This window comes from Trachemys scripta, chromosome 1 (assembly GCF_013100865.1).
Source record: "Trachemys scripta elegans isolate TJP31775 chromosome 1, CAS_Tse_1.0, whole genome shotgun sequence".
Classification (NCBI taxonomy): domain Eukaryota; kingdom Metazoa; phylum Chordata; order Testudines; family Emydidae; genus Trachemys; species Trachemys scripta.
The window spans coordinates 322,785,395-322,805,363 of record NC_048298.1 but is presented as its reverse complement, the minus strand read 5'-3'; the positions used below and the strand labels follow the sequence as shown (position 1 = coordinate 322,805,363).

At 42.4% G+C, this 19,969-nt stretch overlaps 1 protein-coding gene across 3 annotated transcripts in view; it reads right to left on the bottom strand.

The window, feature by feature from the left end:
* Positions 1-16,563, bottom strand: part of LOC117871231 (metabotropic glutamate receptor 5) — a 56,426-nt gene extending 39,863 nt beyond the window's left edge. For all 3 annotated transcript variants that reach the window (XM_034758989.1, XM_034758990.1, XM_034758991.1), the window contains exons 1-3: positions 16,318-16,563; positions 12,081-12,249; positions 9,150-9,276 (exon numbers count right to left, since the gene is read on the bottom strand). In XM_034758989.1, coding sequence (XP_034614880.1) covers positions 9,150-9,276; positions 12,081-12,249; positions 16,318-16,523 — 502 coding nt within the window. In that variant the 5' untranslated portion in view covers positions 16,524-16,563. The remainder of the gene's footprint in view (positions 1-9,149; positions 9,277-12,080; positions 12,250-16,317) is intronic.
* Positions 16,564-19,969: the final 3,406 nt, after the last annotated feature.

Below are 19,969 nucleotides of genomic sequence, written 5' to 3'. Positions count from 1 at the left end.
ATGCGAATCACCCACAATTCATATTTTCAGCGATGGGATCTGATGGTACTCCCACTTCTGAAAATCAAGCTAAAGGCATCTCACGTTGGGCACCCATGAACTGGGGAACCCAGACTAAGTAGCAAATTTGGACTTCACAGTGGCTTATTAATTGGGAGTAAGGACTTTTCTACATGGGGACACTCAGGAAAATAAAAAGAACAGGAGTACTTGTGGCACCTTAGAGACTAACAAATTTATTAGAGCATAAGTTTTCGTGGACTACAGCCCACTTCTTCGGATGCATATGAAGTGGGCTGTAGTCCACGAAAACTTATGCTCTAATAAATTTGTTAGTCTTGAAGGTGCCACAAGTACTCCTGTTCTTTTTGCGGATACAGACTAACATGGCTGCTGCTCTGAAACCTGTCATCAGGAAAATAAATTGAGATTAACCAAGTGTGTGAATTTAAAGTGGATTAGTTAAAACTGCATTAAACCCCTGTGCAGACAAACTCATTCAGAATTAAAGTGGACTTAACTCGGTTTAGTTTAATTCATTTTGGAATTTATTCACTTTGAGTTATTTTGGATTAACTTTCCTGGGTGACCCATGTAGACAAGCCCCAAATGTTAGAATTTGGACTAGAATTTAGAAGGTTCTATTTCTGAGCATTGTGTTCTTATCACTAGAAAATGCCACTTTGTCTCTTTCCTTTATTTTCAGGGGATATTAAAGTTTTTTCCTAAGCTGTTTCCTGTCAATATCACTTATGTTATTAAAGGCAGAATTCATTCCATGAAAAATAACCCCTTTTTATATGAAATCTAATTAGTCTCTTTCCATTGTTTCTCTATCATGCACCCAAACATGAGTGTCATTGAAAATACAATTATCCACATTATGTCAAAAAAAAAAAAAATCAATGGGGTATGTGGCAAAGGTGCTAGGCGGAATGATCTGTTTCCCCATGGAAATACCATAAGGATGTGGGTCATTTAGCCTTTGACATCAGTGCAGCTAAGAAGACAGAGGAACACATTTACTGGCATACTTGCGTAACACAATTTGGCCCTTAGTTACTAAATGCAGACTAATATGACATCCGTATTGTAGCAGCCTTAGCATGAAAAGCTTTTCATGGCAATAATGAAGTTATCACCATTTCTTAGTGTAACAAGGACATTTGGATTTTTATGAATCATTCTCATTAACATTAATAAAAGTTACCTGTGTGACTCCCATTCACTTTAATGAGAATATGCAGCTTATTTATCCTGAAGAAGATTAGGGGGCTGATTCTAATTTCACTGACATTGGCATAAATCAGGAGTCATTCCACTGAAGTCAATGAAGTTACACCAGTGTAAAACCGGCGGGAGAGCCGATTTCTGATATGTAATCACACTAATGCTTTCTTAAGATAGCACCTGCATGTGTATTCCACCATTTCCCAATACATTATAAGACTAAAGGACCTCAACGACCTATATGTCCATCTTCCATTTTACCAAAGGATCACTTAATTAATGTTTGCTGGGACCACTTTGGTATTTTATATTCACGATGCTGCCTGCAGATTTCCGGAGCAGAAAACATTAGAAAATGATCTTTGTCTGGCAACCGGCCTTTATACACAGCACAAAGAAACAAGGACTGTTTTTAGGATGGCTCCTAACTTTGCAACAGAGGTGACTCACGGGCATACACTTATCATCAGTTCCAGCCTATTTCACGCCTTTCAGGGTTTATTACTCTTTTTTAGATTCCCTTAATAAAATTCCCACAAAGAGATGAAAACTCAGGCTATTTATTCTCCTTCATTTTATTAGGAGGATGCTAAGCTATATGCAATGATTTATTCCACAATTAAGTTTAAAGACTGAATGTTTTTTATGAAATGATGATCAGCGAGGTTATCGTATAAACACATTTGCAGGTAATGGTTTCTGAGAATGGCATTTTGAAGGAGAAGATTACGTAAAGTAAAAGAAGGAAAAGGGAAAAAAGATTTTGAACACTATGCCAGATTTATTGGCCAAGATTAAACTAATGTCAATACTGAAAAATGCATTATACGTAAAGGAGCCCAATTCTGCTCCACCAGACATATGCCTGGACACACCTTCCACCTACTTGCACCTCATTGGCAGAGCAATCATCCGAAAAGCTTGCTTCACAGGTTGGCTGGGGACTCCTGAGCCATAAGGGTTTCCCAGGTGGTATAAATACACCAGCCCTCTCGGGTGCATTGGGGGCAATCTCGGGTTGGTGGAAAGGCTTTTAGCATCTGGGGAAATTTAGCGCTGTCTTGAGGGTGCACTATGTTGTGCTGAGAGCAAACTGACCCCAGGCTCACCCTAGGATTGGATGGGGGTGGTGGTACAAAGGTGGAATAAAGCTGCATGAATGTATCTGAGGCTAGAAATGTAGCTGCCTACAGGCCAAGGGGATGAGCACCTCAGAAATAAATTGATGTATAGACAGAATTCCCCCTTTATTGCTCTTTGACTTGTAAGTGGAAACGGTGTTCGCACCAACACACTGCAACATTTATATACACTTAGTTGTGTGCACAGTACTCTGATTTGCAGGATCTTCTATCCCGTAAAAATGTGTCTCAGTCTCTGAGATATGAAAATTACAGGCAAGCTCACATGTTGACTGGAAACAGCTACATTTTGTGAAAAATATAGATGACATTAGCTGGAGCACTCTCTCTACAGTGTTACGAATTACATTCATTTGTGATCTTCTGCATCGCTGAACAATTTCTTCAGCAGTGCGAAAAGTTTAAAGACATGTAGTATTCACCCTTGGGATCTGATCATGATAATGTTATTTATTTCTCTGGATTCCTTTGAAACCCTAGCGGCCCTATTATTCTAGGCAATGTATAAATACATAGTCCTGCTCTGAGGACCTTATAATCTAAATGGATAAGATAAACTAAGAACTTAGCTGCACAGTGCATGCCAATGTGCGGCACTGAACTCCCCCAGTGTGGATGCTGCAGGCGCTCTCTTCAAATAGGATTGCATTATCGCAAACTATGAATCTTTTAGTTTGCAGCTACAGGGTCCACACGGGGGAGTTACAGCACAGCATTTTGGTGCACACTGTTATTTACACCCCATAGTCCAAACTGTAGGGCAGTGTGGACGTAGACTAAAGGCGAGAGAAAGGAAACGTTGTTAACCTCATTTTACAGATGGAGAGCTCAGGCAAGGAGATTTAAGAGCCTGACCCAAAGCTCATTGAAGTCAGTGGAAAGACCGTCATTGACTTTAATGACTTTTGGATCAATCCCAGTGAAAATCACTTGGCAAAGCCAGGAATTAAAACCAGATCTTCTGAGTCCAAGGCCAACACCTTATCTACAATCTCTCCTCACTAAATATAAAGCACCTTAAACAATTAAGACACAGCAGCTCTCCTCAACCAGAAAGGGGAGAAAAAAAACCCTTTCTCCATTCAATGATCCCAGACCACAATATAACTACCCTACGCCTTGATTCATCCCTTCACTCATTCCTTCTTCCCCCAAAGCCTGGCAGAAGCATAATTTATGCAAATGATCAAATCTAATTTTGCAAAGAAAGAAGAAAACAATAAGTTATGATGGAAGCAATAAACGTTCTGTACCGAGGAGTGTTTGGAGTCATAAAAGCAATTGTGTAAAATTGCACTCTCCCTATATCTGATCCTTGTGTGGCTGAATTACAGCTGTTCAAATTACTGACAAAAGCAAGATTTGAACGTCATTATAGTGGCAGAGTCAATATGAGACATGAGCCAGATCCTGTTGTGCCTCGTGCATTATCACCAGAACGGTCAGCTAATTCCTGACCGCCGTGTCTTCATTTTTACTTATGATGACATAAGAAGCGTAACGGAGACCTACAGTTGTAAAATAGTTCTTGCGTATGTGTGTGCATGCATGATTTTAGCAGCTGCTATTGCTTAAGTACCTAGGGTCTGATCCTACCAGGTGCTTTGCATATCATCTCCCAGTTATTTCTGTAGGAGTTGAGGGTGCTCGGCACCTGGCAGGAGCAGGCAATCAGCATCTCAGAGCATCCAGAGAGACTTGCCAATGCAACTGAACCCTGGTCTGTGCTCTTCATAAGCTGTCAGACAAACTGTGCCAGAAACCAAGACTGAGCAGTGATTGCTTCCTGGGAATTGGTCACTTTCTGTTGATCTTCTCAGTGAGAGAGAGTGAGAGAGTGAGCAACTGTACACAGTACAAAGGAAGGGGTCATTTTTGTTTAGTACTTACAAAACTAGATCAGTTTTTGATCCTGAGCTCTTGCTGACAGAATGCTTTGTATGGAATACAGCATGGAATTGTCAAGCTCTTTCTATGGAAAGTGCACTGCAAATGCCTGTTATCTTGTTTTCTGGGGTTGGGCTCTTCCGTTTTCTCACTGTTTATCCCCACTATTAAATCCAAGCCCAGTTTTCATGAAGTATCCAGGGCTCCTACTCGCCTGCCCCCAGACAAAGAGGAGAGAACGCAACACCCTTTGCAGCCTGTCCCTGCTACTCCAAATGGTAATCAAATGGGCTGCCTAAGGGTGAAGCAGATTTTCCCAGTCCCTGCCTCTCCAGGGTTAGAATGCAGTCTCCATACACAAACCTAATCCCTGACAGCTAGGAGCTCAGAACAGGGTCATAATCTGGCTACATCTGTCCAATACGACCATCAGACCACAAGACTTGGCCATAGTTGTAATAATGTCCTGGCTTTATTTTGTCACATCAAATGAAAACAGTTCTTGTAACTGTGATGAAAAAAGGAACCTACTTCTGATATTCAGTCATTGTGTACAAACAGCCGTCCAAGGAAAGAAAGAAAAAAGAAAATGAAAACATTTCAATGAATTGCGAAATATCTTTCCTCCTCATCTCATCTGAATCCAGCGAAGAAAATCAAATAGCCAGCACATGCAGAGTACATTAGGAAGAAGAAGAACCAAATGTCACCGATATTAATAGTATCTACCTTCCGTTCCTGCCCCCAAATTAGCTGCTACTAAAACTTTGCTGCTATCACTCTTGCGCAGGCTCACAAGTCACACAAAGGGTGACCTACTCCCTCCCCCCTCCAAAAAAAAAAAAGTTTTGAAATCAGCCATTAAGGAAAAGGAACCAAAGAAAGAGGAGTCGGTTGGAACAGGATATCCCCACGATACACCCGGGCAGCACTGGAATTTCAAACAACTCTAATATGAAACTCTCTTCCTGAGCCCACTCTTCCTTTTTGGCCACAGAAGGCTGTGCCCTCAAAAACAACGTGATCGCCTAGAGAACCAATGGGATATTGTTTCTGATCCGAATTCCATCGCAGTCCCTGGAAGGACTGCCATTCATTTTACTGGGATTTGGATCTGGCCTGTTAAACGAATCCCCTTGTTTCTGTCTGAAAATGTTTGGATTCTCTCCTCCCTCCACTGTAGAGTTAATCCAGACAATGCCCTTGGGTGGGTCATTCAATGAGGGACCTCTGGATCTAAACCCATGAGCTACTATTGCTTGAGCTGGAAGACCCAGCTGTGTTAGCTTAAAGGCTGTAATAGTCTCATAAACCTTTATATGGGGAAAGGGAGCTACCCCGAATAACCATGGATGCTATTAATATAACATTTAATGAAGAGTCCTACTGCAAATTTGAAAAGTATCCATCTCTGTCTTTCCTGTGGAACTGCTTGCTTAGCTCTTCCTTTTCTTCAGTAAGGCTGCATTTTCCAAACATGACTAGTGATTTTGGGTGCTTCCATTGTTAGATGACAAGTTTGAGACATTTTAAAAGGGCCTGACTTTCAGAGGGTGAGTGATCAAAGCTTTCTGAAAGTCAGTCCCTTTTAAGATATCTCAAGCTCCCTTCTTGAGTCACCCACTAGTGCCTCTAAATGAGCACGGGAGATGCTCCACACACTCTTCTCAACCTCCTCCAGCTGAACTTGGGCTCGGCGAGAGAAGGTGGGGCAAAGCCAGGGCTGGCTCCAGCTTTTTTGCCACCCCAAGCGGCAAAGAGAGAGGAAAAATAAAGCCGCGATCAGCGGCACTTTGGCGGCTGCTCGCCCACGCTGCTTCATTCTTTGGCGGCAATTCGGCAGCCGGTCCTTCCCTCCGAATTGCCACCAAAGACCCAGATGTGTCGCTCCCTTCCATGGGCCACCCCAAGCACCAGCTTGCTGCGCTGGTTCCTGGAGCCAGCCCTGGGCAAAGCTTCCGATGTAGAGTGAGAGTCCTGTAGTCACAGCACCCAGACTTCTTTCTCCCCCACCAGTGCCTTCCTCTTTGGCCCCCAAAGGAATGGAGCCCGGAGCTTTCATAGAATCATAGAATATCAAGGTTGGAAGGGACCTCAGGAGGTCATCTAGTCCAACCCCCTGCTCAAAGCAGGACCAATCCCCAGACAGATTTTTGCCCCAGATTCCTAAGTGGGCCCCTCAAGGATTGAACTCACAACCCTGGGTTTAGCAAGCCAATGCTCAAACCACTGAGCTATCCCTCCCCCTCCCAAAAAAGGTCATTGAGTCAAGTCCAGTCCCCTGCCTTTACTAGCAGGACCAAGTACTGATTTTGCTACAGATCCCTAAGTGGTCCCCTCAAGGATTGAACTCACAACCCTGGGTTTAGCAGGCCAATGCTCAAACCACTGAGCTATTCTTTCCCCACACACCAGCCAAGGGGCACCTGTTTCCCTATCCCTACATACCAACTGAAAGGAGACCTCCAGCAATCAGAGGACACGTGTCAATCAAGAAGCCAGGGCTGCCCATCCTCCAACCCAGACCACTACCAGCACAGTCCCATTATCATCCAATCAACCACCCTACTATCAGAGACTTCAGGGCATCCTCCTTGCCACTATTATTAGCACAGGAAAAACCATCACCACCACTTTATGAAGAGCAGCTGCCATGCAAAGGAGCCTCTAGTGTTTTCTCTTAGATGGTGTCAGAGTATTTTCCACTGACAGCCTTTATCAACAGAAATTCTCTCTCCCCCTGAATACATTTGGACTTTAAACTTTTCCTTCAAGTCTTAATCCTCATTTTCTGCTCTGACAATAGTTTTTCACCAGAACACATTTGTGTTCTGATGTCCTACAAACATATGAGTAAAGGGATACATCAAGCTCAATTTCTCCTCAATGGCAACGTCCCAGCTCCTCCCCATTACATTTAATCAAGTCTGTGGCATAAAACGGATCCTGGCCATTGAGCAGAGGAAAGATGGAGCAACATTTTGTCGAATGAGCCAGGAGAGATTTTTATCAGTGCTCCAATACCTGGCAAACAGTGAGATGCTACAGGTGAGCCAATAGCTGTCTGCCAATATGTGGCAAACAGTGAGAGGCCATCCTTTTCAGGTGTGGAGTGGATATATTTCCAGGAAGACACAGCATCAAGACTCTGATCTGAAGGAGATAGTGGAAGACAGACTTTTTCCAATCAGCTTTTTATGAATGAAGCTTTGTGAAGCTGTCATTATTCCCTATGACACGGCTTTATCTTGCAGTGAGGAGGCACAGATTGCTGCAATAGCAAACATAAAAGGGCATTTCAAGGAGACTAGTATGTGCTTTGTAAAACTGAAGGAAATTTCCTTCCAGAATACAAAATATCTTCTCTCTCTCTCCCCCCGCCCCGAAACTTATGTTAAAAACAAGGCTAGACTGAAATGCATTTTCTTTACAAGCTATAAAAGCTGGTGACTTTAGATATGATTATAAAACATTATTGCTCCATCCACCCTACAGATCCCCCAGAAAAGCATTTTTTAGAAGCTGGTTTTTAATACAGTGCTAAAGAGCAGGGATCAGATCACACTGTTTGTCACAGAAACCCACAGGTAGTTTTATATGTACACCTGTCAGTTTCAGCACATTAAATGGAATTAATCAAGCAGAAGAATGATCTATAAAAATGTAGCAGTGCGTATATTGATATGAAGCAGTAAGCATGAAAATGGTAAAAAAATCTACTTTCTTTAAAATTGTGTATATGGTAAATAGATACCTCAGTGGTGCACACATTACAGTACTATAGCTTTCCTACACAGCAAAAGAAATATTTAGTCTAACAACATCAATATCATCTCTATATCCTACATCCAAATTCTGGCTGGCTCTTCAGCGCACACACACACACACTCACACACACACACACACACACACACACACACACACACACACACACACACACACACTTTCTCTCTCTCTATTATCATCTCATTCTCCCTTCTCCACACCCCACCCATGTGTTTCATCCATCTTGTCATGAAGCAAGATTCCAAGCTCTTTGGGGTACGGACTGCCTTTTGTTACCTGTTTGTACACAGCCCAGCTAATGAGAACCTAATCCGTGGCTGGCATTTGTAGGTGTTAATGTAATAAAAATATTTGAATACCAATGCTATGATTAGGTAGCAAGGAGAAAACCTGGGCAGTACTAGTGTTGAGGCCACACACTGACGGTCTCAAAATCTGCTAACATATTCTGCAGACTTCCTTGCACTGAAACACAGAGGCACGTTATCCAGAGCCGGAAGGACATCATCCCTGTGTTTTAGCTCAGACTGTCTGGTGCACGCAAAGCTATTACAAATGTTGATGCTTCTTGGATTAATTGTGTTTTTGGGAGGAGTAATCTGGAAGTTGTCCAGAGGGTCTCTCAACTGGCTAGAATTTGGATGGAAAACACTGACATTTCACAGAATTATTTTGTGCCTGTTTTGGAGAAAAACAGAGGCACCTAAAATTGGACCCCACTCAACTTCTATACAACAACTTATCTCCTTCCCATTTTTGGAAGGTTCATATCCGAACCTGTCCCCATGATTTTGACTCAGTTTGGATCTAAAGCCAGAATAAGCCTGTTTTCTAAAGCCAGTGGCTCAGAACTTTGGGAATAGCTCTTCCGATTAATTTCCCTCTGGTTTGTGACAAAGATTCATGGAGAACAGCTTGAACCATGAATACAGATGCCAGCCTCAGTTCAAACTTGGAGCCAAACTCTAGGCTAAACAAAATCTAAACACCCCTAATATTTAGTTTTGTAGTGCATATATTTCGTAGTGCATATATATTCAGGTATAAAGTGTATGAACATTTCCATTGACTTTTGCAGGGTCTTAAACACAATAACTCAATTACCTGTAAGGTCATCAGTGGGCCAGGAGCCCAGCTGGCACGCCTTGCATGTGTATTCATCAGAGACAAACTCATTGTCCTTACAAGGCGTACAGGTCCAGCAGCAGCTGACTTCTCCTTTACGGATCACCTGAGATGAATATTTAACAGAGCAATTAGATTTGTTATTAAAATCGATTTTCTTTAATGCTGCTGAGGTTCCTTATTTGATTTTCAAAGTCCCTTTTTTACTTACTGTTTCTAATAGAGATGAGCACGTTTTTTTGAGGAAGCCCCTTTTGCTAATATTATTCTTACCATTATAAATCCTTCTGATTAGAACTGGGTGGTCATTCACACAGCATGAACTGTGACTCATGGGCATTGGAAGAAACAATCATTGAGGATAGTTTACAGATAGGTTTGAGGATATGTACAGATAAATCGTTTGTCAAGCAAACAATGCTGTAAAGGTCTAACTCTCTTCAGTGATCATTTTCACACAGAAAAAGGGGAATAATATTGTTCACTGTAGATACAGTAATTCACCCAGTTCGAGTCCAAATGTAGCCTGAAAAAGTGGGAAACCAGATTTGCTTCCCTAAAGATTGGGCTGGTCTAGAGTTCAGTTTGTGATCAGTCTGAGAAAATTCAGGTGTTATGTCCCTTTTCCAAACTGAGTCAGATCAGGCATGTTTTAAATTAACATTTAATAAGGAGAGTGTAATGTGTATCTATTTTAACATTCAGGACTGATTTTCACCTCTTTCCATTCAACATGCTACATCCTACAGCACCCTGGCAATTCAAATGTGAGTTTCTCAAAATCCCCATGTATCTTCTCTTGGGCGTTGAACACATCTGTGATCCCTGGCGATCTGCCAAGGGAGATGGGAAGGCCCCTTCCTCTTTGGGATAAAGTATTCTCAGTGTCCGTGCTCATCACATTCTATCCGTTTTTAAACGAATGCTACCAACTACGACATTGGGCTGACTTATCTCGCCTTCGCAGGGATCAGTTCAGCATGTGGTTTCACAAGCAAATGTCACGAATCGGGATTTTAATCAAATGCAAAGGAGCATAGTCAACCAAAGTCCTGAAAGGCTGTTGTATAGCACAGAAACCTGGGAAATAAATCTCCCTCAATGGCTTTGAGCGAGTTTACAAAGAGAGGTGGTTGTTTACATTAGATTCTTAAAGGGCAAAATCACCTGAAGAAATAAGTAAATGAGAAAACAGACTGGAAGATTTCCAAAAACTTTCCTCTGATTGTGAAGGGTTGGGAATACCCACAACTCCCATTGGAGTGAGTAAGAATCTCTTAGCAAACCTCAGGATCAAGCCCCCTGTCAGATGTGTTTGTTAAATGGACTTTTCAGCTGCTTCACTGTCCGTTTCTTTAACATCCGACTGCTATCGGCTGCAGTTGATTCCACTGTAACTCCTCCCCCAATTTATCCAGCCCTATTTAACTAAATCTCATCCTTTTTTTCAACTGCAGTTATTTCCCCCAGGCCACTCTCCTGCTGGTCATTCTTGTGATTCTTCAAAGAGTTTTGAGGTCTCCAGAATATTTCCTGTGTTCTGGGTTGTACTGTTTTTGGTTTGCATAAGGCCATGCAGGAAGGGACATGCTGCATGCTGCTGAATAATGGGACACTGTTGCTTTGTGTGTGTCTAGATTCCCTGGATGAAATCCACTGAAGTCAATGGTAAAACTTCTATTGACTTAATTCAATGGAGCCAGGCCTCATCCCCTATTTTAGCACATGGGCTTTTGTCTGTGAAAGAAAATTTGGGATTTATACTCAACAATCAAATATAAAAAGAAAGAAGATTACAGATATGGGTCCTGTTGCAGAACATTTAACTTTAAACACATTCTTAAGTGCTTTCCTGAATTGGGATCCATAGTGAAGAGTAGAGTCAGACACTAACCAAATCCTGGTTCCAAACACTCCTGAAATTTCGGAAGGTTTAGATTCAGCTCCAAAACTTGTGACCTGGGCCTATCTCTAGTACAGCGATGCTGTTCACTACACGTATTGCTTGTTTCGAAGCCAGATCACTAAGTTTAACCCCCACGAACACTTCTTGTTATTGCAGACTATGGCCTGATTCTGATCACACATTGCTATCTCTTTTTGCTTCAGTGAGTTACTCCTGATTCACATCACTTCCACTGAGAGTAGAATCATGTCCACATTCCTGTGCTCTTTTCATACAGATGTCAAATTGTGCCATTGCATCTTCCTATTCGGGGGAGCCCCTGGGCCCCCTTAATTATAGATTAACATAACTTGCAGTCTGCAGACTGCTAATGAAAAAAGGAACATAACAGTCCCTAAGCAAAACAGAGTTCTGATTTTAGCAAATCCAGCAAGTTACTTACCTTTTCATGAGATTCTCCTTTAAACACATTATTAATAATTAATGAAAGATTTTTCCTGTGTTTAGTGTATTATTGTTAATAAGAAGAAATTAAGGGCTCTTAAGAGCTAAGGCTAAACATTTCAAAATTGGGTGACTAAAAGTTATGTTCCTAAATCCAGATTTTAGCACTTAAATGATGATGATTATTATGAGTTTATTTGCTTTGGGCTGGTTCTTATAGGCCCCAATCAGGGATTGAGACCCCATTGTGCTAGGCACTGTACAAAAAGACAGAACAAAGTGATGGTCCCTGCCCAAAGAACTTACAATCTAAGTATAAAACAGAAGGCAACAGATGGAGACAGACAGACAATGGGGGAGTACAGGAAAATAATGAGACAATTATGAAAAGAGTAGCAAGAAGCAGTAATCACATAAACAACTTTTTGCACTTTTTATTTGGGTGCCAAAACTATTTTTAACTTTAGGTTCTCAGGGTTGAAGATTTTGACAAACATTCTGGGTAACATTTCAAGACTATGCAAATAAAACATCAATACAATGAAAAGCACCCTATTTACCTTTATCTGGCCTTTTTCACATGGTTCACTGCAGACCGATCTGATGACAGTATTTTTCTTTGACCATATTTCATCGTCATCCATCTTCAATTCACCATTATCCCAACTTCCAACATTGATATAGTCAAAGTAATCCTTCCCCATTTGCTTAAAATTCATAATCTCATACCTTTTGAAATACAAAATGAACAAACAGTTGAGTTTAGGATACAGTCACTAAGAACATAAGAATGGCCATACTGGGTCAGACCAAAGGTCCATCAAGCCCAGTATCCTGTCCTCTGACAGTGGCCAATGGCAGGTGCCCCAAAGGGAATGAACAGACAGGTTATCATCAAGTGATCCATGCTCTGTCACCCAATCCCAGCTTCTGGCAAACAGAGGCTATGGACACCATTCCTGCCCATCCTGGCTAATAGCCATTGATGGACCTATCTTCCATGAATCTATCTAGCTCCCTTTTGAACCCCTTTATAGTATTGGCCTTCACAACACCCTCTGGCAAGGAGTTCCAGAGGTTGACAGTGCTGTGCGTGAAAAAATACTTTCTTGTGTTTGTTTTAAACCTGCTACCTATTGATTTCATTTGGTGGCCCCTTGTTCTTGTATTACGAGAAGGAGTAAATAACACTTCCTTATTTACTTTCTCTATATCACTTATGATTTTATAGACCTCTATCATATCTCCCCTTAGTTGCCTCTTTTCCAAGCTGAAAAGTCATAGTCTTATTAATCTCTCCTCATACAGAAGTCGTTCTATACCCCTAATCATTTTTGTTGCCCTTTTCTGAATCTTTCCCAATTCCAATATATCTTTTTTGAGATGGGGCGACCACATCTGCACTCAGTATTCAAGGTGTGGGCGTACCCTGGATTTATATAGAGGCAATATGATATTTTCTGTCATCCCTTTCTTGATGATTCCCAACATTCTATTCACTTTTTTGACTGCCACTGCACATTGAGTGGATGATTTCAGAGAACTCTCCACAATGACTCCAAGATCTCTTTCTTGAGTGGTAACAGCTAATTTAGACCCCATCATTTTATATGTATAGTTAGGATTCTGTTTGCCACTGTGCATTACTTTGCGTTTGTCAACATTACATATCATCTGCCATTTTGTTGCCCCGTTACCCAGCTTTGTGAGATCCTTTTGTAGCTCTTCACAGTCTGCCTGGGACTTAACTATCTTGAGTAGTTTTGTATCACTAAATCTTTTCGATTTAGTGATACAAAATATACAATACATACAATACAATACAATCTTTTTCTTCACTAAATCTTTTCAATTTAAAGGAGCACTATCAAATCAAAATCTAATCAATGAAAAAAAAGTTAAAAGTATTTTCTAGTGCTACATGGACCACTGAGTCTCCCCTGCCTATTGTTGCAGTTTTATAAGCCTATTATCCTATCATTTTTTAAACAAAGTTTTTCTCTCCCCTGTTGCTGTGTGAAAGATCCCTATAGAGTACGGGAGAAACTGACTGCCAACTGCCTAGCAGGGGAAATGGTGAAACTGACTATACACAAAGTGCTGCCAAATGAACTAACTGAAACAATAAAAAAGGAAAAATGTTGTTCTGTAATCTCTGTGAGCTCTATCTTGGGTTCTTCTATGGTTCCCATTACTATACTGTCTAAGTGATTGACAATCTTCAGCGTATGTGTCCTCACAACACCCCTGTGAAGTAGGGAAGTACTGTTAGCCCCTTTTAAAGATGAACTGAGGCACAAAGCGGCTTTCCCAAGGTCACACAGGAAGCCTGTGGGATAGCCGAGATTTGAACCCGAGCCTTTTAAATCGCAGAATAGTACCCTAATCACTGAATCAGCCCTCCTGCTAGCCTGGTAATCTTAGTGTTTACTTAGTGGCAACAACATACTTGGAGAGCAGTGCAGTTTTTTTAAGGTTATGCTAACAACCTCTCCCTTACTGAATGTCTTAATTGTACAGAACAAGATTGCACAAGACATTGGTGCATGACCATGAAAGTAAATGATCAATTAATTTCAAAATAGATAGTGAAGCTGAGTGCAACGTAGTCACCGCAAGCATTTATAAAAAAATTAGTGACTACTCAGTGCTTAAATTGATCATTAAAATTGTTGCAGACAGTGGGCAAAAGATGAGGCCATAAAGCCAAGCCACAATGTCATATTTACATAAGGGTAATAGATGCCTATATAAGAAAAAGCCCCCAAAATTGGGACTGTCCCTATAAAAATCGGGACATCTGGTCACCCTATCCCCTCCACCCCCACCCCCATCTTTTCCCTCCAACTCCCCCTCCTCCCTTCCCAACTGGGTGATTTAGGCAGCCTCTGGGAAAGTGTATGAGAGTCTCTGAGTAGGCAAGTGTGTGATTCAAGAATTGTATGTGTGTCAGAGACTGCGTGTCTTTGTGTAGGGAGGTGTGTGTCTTGCCGCAAGTGTGGATACCCGTGTGAATAAAATTTGCAGCCTAACTCTGACTTTTATTCCTTTTGCTGGTTTGCCCACAAAAAAAATTGATGACATAAAATCTGTGTGTATTCGTTTCATGACGAGTTTTTAAAAGAGAAGGAAACTCTAAAAGAAATGTATTATTTCTTAAAAAGTGAATGCTGTTGACTAGTAGTTGCAGAAGAGCCAGTGTATCATATATTTCTCCCCACCTTTGTCTAGCTACATTATAAACTCTTTCTTGCAGACTCTCTCTCTTTTTATGTGTATGTCTAGCACCTACCACCCTGAGGCTCTGATCTTAGTTTAGTCTCTAGGCACTAAACAACAACTGTAATATTAAATAATGTGGAAGTACTGTATATGTGTTAGCGCATGCTAGATGTGTACACATGAATATGCGTATGTAGGTGTGGGAGTCAGTTTCTACATATTTATTTATATAGGTATATGGGCAGGTGTGCATTTCTGTGGTTGTGCTTTACGGATTTGTATTTGGGCTTCAGGAGTGGGCCTTTAACGCAGGGCCGGCTCTAGGTTTTCTGCCGCCCCAAGTGGCAACCAAAAAAAAAAAAAAATAAAGCCGTGGCAGCGCGATCGCGCTGCTTCACTCTTCAGCGGCAATTCTGCGGTAGGTCCTTCGCTCCCAGAGGGACTGAGGGACCCGCCGCTGAATTCCCGCCGAAGACCCCAGACCTGCCGCCCCAATAGCGACTGTAGTGCCGCCCCTTCCTATTGGCTGCCCCAAGCACCTGCTTCTTTAGCTGGTGCCTGGAGCTGACCCTGCTTTAATGGATCCATTGCAGCTGTGATAATGTGTGGTCCTAATTCCACACATAAAATTACAATAACTTTAGTGAACAAAAAACATGGAGCTGGTTATGAAAAATGGGAAGAGGGGAGGAAAAGAATCATGAAAACTGTTGTGAAATTTCATTTTTTTTTAAATTACCCTTTTGGACAATTTTGCTGCCAGCTCTAGCGTCCTGTAACCTTAATGAAACCTGAACTTAGCATAATACATCTGTCAAAACAATAAATATCTCTGTTTATTTACCCACCTCTGTTTGGGCCTTGCAGTGAAAATGAGCACGTGAGAGAGAGTGCGGGAGAGTAAGTGAAGGAGGGAGGGAGGATGGAGTGAGTGGGGATGGGGCCTCGGAAAGGGGCAGGGCCTCAGGGAAGGTGCAGGGAATGGGCTGGGTAAGGGTGTTTGGTTTTCTGGAATTAGAAAGTTGGCAACCCTAATGCAGATATTTAAGATAGGGAAGAGGTGGGGATGAGTTCTGATTCGTTCTCCCACTATTGCTAACCACAGTTGCTTGAGTCCTGAAAGAACTAGGGACCAGTCCAGCTAGAAGACAAAGCAGAAGCTAAGAAATAGAGGTAGACCTTGCTAAAAAGCCTTCTTCTTCATACTTGAAAAGAAAATGTTGCCCAAACGTTATAACTAGAGCTAGATTTAATAATGTGTCTATCACTGGGCTGAAAGATCACAGAAACCAGGTCTATGTTTTTAAGTAACGAGGTCTTTAGAACCCTTCCTCCTCTATGTGATGCATTAGTTTGCACATGGAGAGCCATGCTTTACTCAGTGTACGTTCAGTGAGGCAGGGCTTCTTGGCAACCACTATTCCTCACTGAGTAAAGAGCACAGTCAACCTGGAGCCCTTCCCTTGGTGAGTGAGCATCTTGTTGGGGATGCCCTCTATGGTTATGATTAAAATCATGAGTAAATAACAAAGCAGCATATCTGGCATTGCACTTTCTGATAAATATTCACAGTACCTTCCTGGTGAGTCTCCATTCTCATCGAACAAGATCACCTCCCCAGAAACCCCAGTGAAGTTAGTCTTCATGAGAGAATCCAGGAGTTTTTGACCATCTATAGGCTTCATGGCATCACAGAGACCTGCATAGCCTGGGCATAGTGACATCTGCATGTTGTGAAGACCGTATGCCATAGAATATATGGCATTGATTACAAATCCCATTTTAGAATCTTGAACATGTTGCGTTTTGAGAGTCAACTGACCTGTTAGGAAACAGCACAAAGTTTAGTCATTACCATAGACAGAAACATGATGAATCTTCAAACATTTTTGCTGTGTATCCATTAGTAATATCAAAAAACCCTCTTAAGAGACACTAAGCAGTATATATATATAAAGGGAGGAGAGAACAGGTCGTCTTTCAAACATATCATGATCCTGTTGGTCTCCATCTCAATGAAGCAATAGAACCTGTGTATCCTCATTTTCAGTTATCACTCTTTCACCCTATATTTTTTGTGAGTATGTATCTATTAAATCATATTGTAATACTTCTAGGCTCCCTGGAAGTGACCACCGTCTATGAGAATCTTTCCACTGATCTCAAAGCTAGTTGATTCAGCCCTTTGTGGTTGGAGTGCCATGGAGGATGCCTATGTAATAGGAACATTATGTATCAACTTCTGTGTTTCCGGATTTATGGGGAAACCAAGGGTTCAAAAATAACTAGATAAGTTCATGGAGAATAGGTCCATCAATGGTATTAGCCAGAATGGGCAGGGATGGTGTCCCTAGCCTCTGTTTCCCAGAAGCAGGGAATGGGTGCCAGGGGATTGATCACTTGATGATTACCTGCTCTGTTCATTCCCTCTGAAGCACCTGGCATTGGCCACTGTTTGATGACAAGATACTGAGCTAGATGGACCTTTGGTCTGACCCAGTATGGCCGTTCTTATGTAAGGAATCGAGAAATCCACTACAACCCAAGATGCTACCATGGAAATGAAATCTTGAGTGGAATTGGCAAACTGATATTCTGCAAAGCAGTCTTATTAATATCATACTGCTACCTAGTCCTGTGAGGTGCTAAGCAACCACAGCTCCTCTTGAAATCTATGGGAGTTGTGAACACTCAGAACCTTTCAGGATTATGGCTTCTGTGAGTCACTCAAAACTGAACCTTCCTATTTCTGGTAGTAGGTCTGGAAGTTAACAGGATATGTGGAATTGGAAAGGAGCATCTAACTGTCTGTTGAGTCCGGTAACAGTGTTAAAGAGACATAAACCACTAGTTTTAGGCCTCACACGTAGATAATGGCCTAGATTATCCCTTGCACTACAAGTGCAGAGCAACCCTAAAGCTAGCTACGTGGATCTCCAGTGGGCACAGCTGAAATAATAGTGCCTGTCTCTCCTTCCCGCAGCCCACATGGTTGATGATGAGAGGATGTGGCCAGGGCTCCCCTGGTTAACTCATCTGTCCCTGCACAAGAGACAAGTTACTAATTCAGAAAATTAATGTGATCCTTTTCTGTTAGAAAGAATGTTCAACTTTACAAAGAAAACTTTTGTAAGGAAACTTGACTCCTGTTAAATAAATAAATAAAATGTGAAAGTTGGCCAACTTTGTCATTCTGCTCAGACACATTCTATACAGGGGATTCTGTACCCACGTGGTGAAAGGTCATAACAATGAACTGACTACATTTCAGGAATGAGTATCAAACCCAAACCTTTGACTCATGAAAGACTTCAGTACCTAACACATTTAAAGAGAGTTAGGATCTGTTTAAGAAACCTGCCCAGCTCAATCAATACTTCCCCCCTTTAACAAGATTTTAAATATATTAGGTAATGGCTCCTGAATCTGTTTTGCTGCCTCCTTTCGAATTAAAACCTGTGCAAGGCAGCAGGCCAAACAGTAGTTTAGAAGGATTGGAGGGCTCCGCACCAGAGGATTGCAGCCAAAACAAACACAAACCTGCTCCTCCTGGAAGGTTCCCATACAGTGAACTTGGATTTTCATCCATTTCCAGATCATAGAATCATAGGAGATTAGGGTTGGAAGAGACCTCAGGAGGTCTTATATTCCAATCCCCTGCTCAAAACAGGACCAACACCAACTAAATCATCCCAGCCAGGGCTTTGTCAAACCGGGCCTTAAAAACCTCTAAGGATAGAGATTCCACCACCTCCCTAGGTAACCGATTCCAGTGCTTCACCACCCTCCTAGTGAAATAGTGTTTTCTAATATCCAACCTAGACGTCCCCCACTGCAACTTGAGACCATTGCTTCTTGTTCTGTCATCTGCCACCACTGAGAACAGCCTAGCTCCATCCTCTTTGGAACCCCCCTTCAGGTAGTTGAAGGCTGTTATCAAATCCCCTCTCACTTTTCTCTTTTGCAGACTAAATAACCCCAGTTCCCTCAGCCTCTCCCCGTAAGTCATGTGCCCCTGCCCACTAATTATTCTCGTTGTCCTTTGCTGGACTCTCTCCAATTTGTCCACATCCCTTCTGTAGTGGGGGGACCAAAATTGGACGCAATACTCCAGGTGTGGCCTCACCAGTGCCGAATAGAGGGGAATAATCACTTCCCTCGATCTGCTGGCAATGCTCCTACTAATACAGCCCAATACGCATTGACCTTCTTGGCAACGAGGGCACACTGCTGAGTCATATGCAGCTTCTCGTCCACTGTAACCCCCAGGTCCTTTTCTGCAGAACTGCTGCTGAGCCAGTCAGTCCCCAGCCTGTAGCAGTACATGGGATTCTTCCTTCCTAAGTGCAGGACTCTGCACTTGTCCTTGTTGAACCTCATCAGATTTCTTTTGGCCCAATCCTCCGATTTGTCTAGGTCACTCTGGACCCTATCCCTACCCTCCAGCGTATCTACCTCTACCCCAGTTTAGTGTCATCTGCAACTTGCTTAGGGTGCAATTAATCCAATCATCCAGATCACTGATAAAGATGCTAAAGTCAAGCTATATCACATCCACTGCTTTCCCCATATCCACAGAGCCAGTTATCTGATCATAGAAGGCATTCAGGTTGGTCAGGCATGACTTGCCCTTGTTGAATCCATGTTGATTGTTCCTGATCACCTTCCCCTCCTCCGAGTGCTTCAAAATGGATCCCTTGAGGACCTGCTCCATGATTTTGCTGGGAACAAAGTGAGGCTGTAGTTCCCCGGGTTCTCTTTCTTCTCTTTTTAAAATATGGGCACTATATTTGCCTTTTTCCAATCAATTTTAAGCACACAATTAGTTCCATTGTTAACCCCCAACCTCCCACCCTGGCCCAGCGGCCTTTAGGTATATTGTCCAATTGACAAAAGGAGGTATCTGACATGATTTTTCACATGGTGCTGGAGAACCAGCCTGTTCTGCACTTGCCCAGCAGCGGCGATTCCTGTCTCGCAGGGCTGCGCCCAGCTCCTGTCCCTTCATGACCTGGGGGAAGCCAGGCCAAATCTGAACGGCATTGCGATCCTGGGCACCAGATTGCAATGTCCAGAGTGGGGAGCCAGGCCCAGTCCCATAAAACAGGAGCCACTGCTCCCAGGTGAACGTGCAGGAGACTTGCTTTCCAGCCCTGCCCACGCTAACCACCCCAGGGCCCTCCCCACCGCACTAACTTGAGATTAGGTTTGTGGTGGATGCAGCAGA